The sequence below is a fragment of the Eublepharis macularius genome, chromosome 2, assembly GCF_028583425.1.
Source record: "Eublepharis macularius isolate TG4126 chromosome 2, MPM_Emac_v1.0, whole genome shotgun sequence".
In the NCBI taxonomy this organism is placed as follows: domain Eukaryota; kingdom Metazoa; phylum Chordata; class Lepidosauria; order Squamata; family Eublepharidae; genus Eublepharis; species Eublepharis macularius.
Window position 1 is genome coordinate 203,523,695 of NC_072791.1, and position 4,954 is coordinate 203,528,648.

The 4,954-nt window shown below is 39.7% G+C and overlaps 1 protein-coding gene across 1 annotated transcript; it reads right to left on the reverse strand.

Moving 5' to 3' along the window:
- Positions 1-489: 489 nt before the first annotated feature.
- Positions 490-3,148, reverse strand: LOC129324533 (cytochrome c, somatic-like). Its single transcript, XM_054971840.1, has 2 exons — positions 2,980-3,148; positions 490-638 (listed from the first exon to the last, which is right to left on the reverse strand). The coding sequence occupies exons 1-2, from the start codon at positions 3,146-3,148 to the stop codon at positions 490-492; spliced, it is 318 nt and encodes a 105-aa protein (XP_054827815.1).
- Between the last annotated feature and the right edge of the window lie 1,806 nt (positions 3,149-4,954).

A 4,954-nucleotide genomic window follows, 5' to 3' on the forward strand; every position in this document is an offset into this window, starting at 1 on the left:
AAGTTGGCATTACAACACAAAAATTATATTGTCTTGAAGCAAGACGTTCCAGGGAAACTCTGACTTGCACAACCCCAATTTACTATGGTTTGCTCAAAACAGAAAAAGGAGAGAAGGAATTGCAGTGTGCGGGGGAAGAAGGGAAGCCAGGAACAATCTACGGCTTCTTTAAGTAACGACAAGCCACAGTTAAGTAATGACAAGCCAAAGTTAGCCACTTACTTACACAGTTACAAAGCAACTTCATTAAAAAGTCTGTTCTGTTTTTTACTGAAATACCTTTTTAAAACACGTATACCTTTTTTGAATAAATATATTTAAAAATGACAATGGTACCTCTTGTTTTTTTAGGTGACTAACGTATTGGAAAAGATCAACTTTTATTTGATGTTTCTTAGCTAATATCTAATGAAATGGTAGCACAATAATGAAACACTGGTTGCTGCATAAAACTGGAAATTATGTTATCACAAAAGCTGTAATAATATTTCATGAAGAAGTTGCTTTTTTCAAATATGCAATAAGATCTGCTCTGTCAGTCTTCTTTTTAATACCAGCAAAAATCATTTTAGTTCCAGGAATGTATTTCTTTGGGTTCTCCAAATATTCCATCAGTGTATTTTCACTCCAGACAATACCTGGAAGAATTTAGAGAGTAATGAAAAATCTCTCATTTCATTACTGTTTCAGCTACACCTAAGTGTATCCTTATAAAATCATAGATCTTGAGAAGTTCGCCGTGTTAGTCTGTAGTTGCAAAACAGTAAAGAGTCCAGTAGCACCTTGAAGACTAACCAACTTTTTTGTAGCATAAGTTTCTGAGAACCACAGCTCTCTTTGTCAGATGCATGGAAGGCATGAAGAAACTGGCCAGAGGAGATGAGGGGAGGGGGGGGGATGCAGGGAGTGAGGGCCATGCAAATGCAAATCAGAGCCAAGCCACAAGTGACGCCTGACACAGGTTGGACACTTGTCAGCTTACCTCAAGTTTTGATGGGAAATGTAGGCATCCTGGTTTTGCAGGTTGGCTCTCCATTACAGCTGCAAACCAGGATGCCTATATTTCCCATCAAAACTTGAGGGAAGCTGACAAGTGTCCAAGCTGTGTCAGGCGTCACTTGTGGCTTGGCTCTCAGTTGCAAAAGTCATGAAAGAGGTGGAGTGTCCAGGCTGGGTGAAGGCAGTTACTTCTGGTAATGAGTTGGTTAGTCTTAAAGGTGCTACTGGACTCTGTACTATCTTATAAAATCAAAATCTATTGATTCACATATATATATGAAAATAAGCTCAAGCAGATTCTGTTTTAAATTTTAAAGGTTAAAAAAGAGGATCAGAAAGAAATGTCAAAGAAAATCCAGTTTCATTACTGTTTGAACATATTTAATATTTAACACAAATATAATGCTTCTATTTACTTTAGATTCATATTTGAATTATCTAGTTAGAATTCATGTGGTGAATATTTTAGCAAGATTCTGTACGTGAAACATGACCTAGATGTATATTATGTAAGTTTCTTCTAATAATAACACAATTAGACTTCGGTTAATTTATCTCCTTTTAAAAACACTGAGGATTTACCTATTAACATTATTTTTCTAAACCTAAACAAAATTAGTGCCAAAACTGAGAAACAACATACACTTCATTAAAGGTTCTATGCACTCTGGAAACCTTTTCAATTAATTTTCCTTACAGATTGGTATTACTATTACCTTTTTCTTTTTTTTAAATAAAATACTTTATTATATAAAGCATTACTATTACCTTTTAAATACAGAATATATTCTATTACATCTAGAATCACAGGCTAGATAGTATGATGCCGAAGGGATTTTTTTCCAGGGGCTCAGTTGGCAGCGCTTGTTTCCATATTTGGGTATTACTGATTGTAATATTCGGGTTGATTTTTTATAAAGCATTCTACAACTCCCATCCATATTGGTGTACTCTAGTTCTTATTACATATATATTTGGCTCTATACCATGGGATGCTGATAGACTGTGGCTGTTTCCACACACATTGGATAATGCACTTTCAGTGCACTTTAGCAATCCTTTGGAAGTGGAGTTTTCGGTTCGCACATTAAAGATCCAGTTCCAAATTGTCACTAAAGAGTATCGAAAGTGCATTATCCAACATGTGTGAAAGCAGCCTGTATCCATTTAGAATGTGGAGATAGAATGCTAAATATCAAATATATACTGTACATCCTCTTATCCACATTTAAATAAAATATTCTATCACTTTAAACTGTACTTTCATATAACCGTGCAAGCAACAGGAGTTCAGGTTATACAATTCTTCTGCACAATTTTTAGGTTTTCCTCACAGGCGATAATAACGATTTGCTAAAATAATATTGGGAATGCACGCCAAACAATCCAGAAAGCCCCCCAAGCAAACTTGAAACCGCAGCCAGGAAGTGTGCCCTAGCCTCAGGCTGCCAGGACAGTTGTGGGACCTCGGGATCATCTAAACTCTCTGAGGGGATATTAGGAAGAGGTAAAAAGGAAAGGAGGGGGTCAGAGGGCAGAGGATGTAGCCAGCCTGCCTTTAGCCTTTTTGGAATGATCAGGTTGTTGGAAAATGCACCAAGTCAATCAGATCCTAAAATGCCACAGCTGCACTGATGCTGTGGCCAGTTCTCAGCTCTGACGCAGCCAGACCCTGCGTAATGCACCATGGCCCTTGAGATTGATCCTGCGAGCTTCTCAATCGGCGTGATGCATGAATGGACCATAAATCTTATAATGCGCCAGTTATTAAAGTAAAATCACAGGTGTACATTTTCTACCGAAACATTTGCTTATACTAAGCCTGCTTTGCGGATATTCTCTAGATAAATCAGGAGAACCTTTCCAGAGTACATCTCCCAGAGCCCCTGTGACATCTTCTCCAAGTGACGTTTTCCCTTTTATAACTTTGGATCCAAGTTATTTACTGAGAAGAGGAAAAAGACACTCCTTGGTTTTTACCTTTATTCTTGTTGGCATCTGAATAAGAAAATCCAGCAGCTTGTCCCGTTTTACGGCCTAGGAGACCCCAAAGATTTGGGCCCGTCTTGTGTTTTCCACCTTTTTCTACTGTATGGCACTGAGAACATTTTTGAACAAACAGCTTTTTACCCTTTTCAACATCACCCATAGTGTTCTGTGAAGAGGAAACAGACAGAAATTAAATTCTGGAGCATGTAAAGTGATTCTCTTCAGGTAGAGGTTAGAGTGTCAAACTAGAATCTAGGAGACCCAGGTTCCAATTCCTATGGCTGCTTGCTGGGTGATCTGGGCCCAGTCACACAGACCCAAAATCAATCAATCCTCTGGGGGCCCCAGTCACACACTCAAAGCCTAACCTATCTCACAGGGTTGTTGTAAGGATAAAATGAAGGCAAAGAGAACGACATAAACCACTCTGAGTCTCATTGGTGAGAAAGGTAGAGTAAAAATGAAGTAAATAAAATACATTAATACGTTTTCTTTCTGCATCTGTTTCACCATCCCTGTTTATGGTATCCCATTGTTTTTCAGCTGCTGTTACTGTGCTGCAATATCTAGTTGTACTGCTGTATTGCTTGCTAATAGTTGTATTGCTGCCACCAGGCAAAGAGTGCTATTTTTATATGATGTTTTAATATGTTTTTAAATGATTTTAAGGTTGTTATCCGCCCTGAGCCCGCTTGCGGGGAGGGCGGAATACAAATATGATATAAATAATGAGTAAAATAAATAAATAATAATATTCTATTTATATACCGCCCTACAGGATGACTTAACACCCACTCAGAGCGGTTTACAAAGTATGTTATTATTATCCCCAGGGCTTTTCTTCACCTGAAACGCAGTGGAACGGAGTTCCGACACCTCTTGAAAATGGTCACATGGCCAGTGGCCCCGCCCCCCTGATCTCCAGACAGAGGGGAGTTTAGATTGCCCTCTGTGCCATGGTGTGGAAGGCAATCTAAACTCCCCTCTGTCTGGAGATCAGGGGGCGGGGCCACCAGCCATGTGACTATTTTCACCATGGGCGATTTAAACTTTTAAAAACTCTCCCCTTGTTCCAGCTGACCCAAAGTGACATCATTGTGCAGTCCTGAGTTCCACCACCTCTTTTCCCAGAAAAAAGACCCTGATTATCCCCACAACAAAACACCCTGTGAGGTGGGTGGGGCTGAGAGAGCTAGGAGCTGTGACTTACCCAAGGTCACCCAGCTGGCTTCAAGTGGAAGAGTGAGGAATCAAACCTGGTTCTCCAGATTAGAGTCCCGCACTCTCAACCGGTACACCACTAATTCTGTAGTGGTGGTGATACGGAACTTAATGGTACACTGAAAGTGCCATTGTTGATACATGTGAACAAGAAAAAATCCAAACATGCAGTCTTGTATGTTCTAAGTCAATGGTTCTCAACCATTTGTACATGTACCTCCAGTAGTTATTACTGAGAATTCATTCTTCCCTCAATTCCCACGTACATCTCCGAGTGTGATGTGCGGTCTCCTTCTAAATCTACCTACCAGGGATTATCCATCTGTGACCTTTAGCCATGCAGGTAGTAGTAACATGTTTCTCCTAATAGTCTCCGTGCCCACCACCAAGGGTTTTTAATGTGCTACTCCTGCTGACCCTACCTGGCAGGGATTATCCATTTACTTCCCACAATACTACTGTAATTTTTAGTGTCCTTAAAATTTATCATATATGCAAACTATATTTTTAAAAATATGCCTACAAACATATAAAAGTCCTTCTCAAGAAAAGTCATTTTTTGCTTCTATTATGGTAAGATCCAGGTTTGCTGATTTGTGGGATATAACGTCTGAAAGGCTGAGAGCCACTGCTCTAAATTATATAGATGGTAATCCAAAAAGTCTGTCGAGAAATCGTCGTGATGCGACGTCCCCCCCTGGGTCAGCAATGACTTGGTGCTTGCACAGGGGACTCCCTTTACCTT

Coding starts and splice junctions, on each gene's coding strand:
- LOC129324533 (XM_054971840.1), bottom strand. CDS start 3,148: ATGGGTGATGTTGAAAAGGGTAAAAAGCTGTTTGTTCAAAAATGTTCT. Junction 639..2,979: donor AGATGCCAACAAGAATAAAG/GTAAAAACCAAG, acceptor AAATTCTTCCAG/GTATTGTCTGGAGTGAAAAT.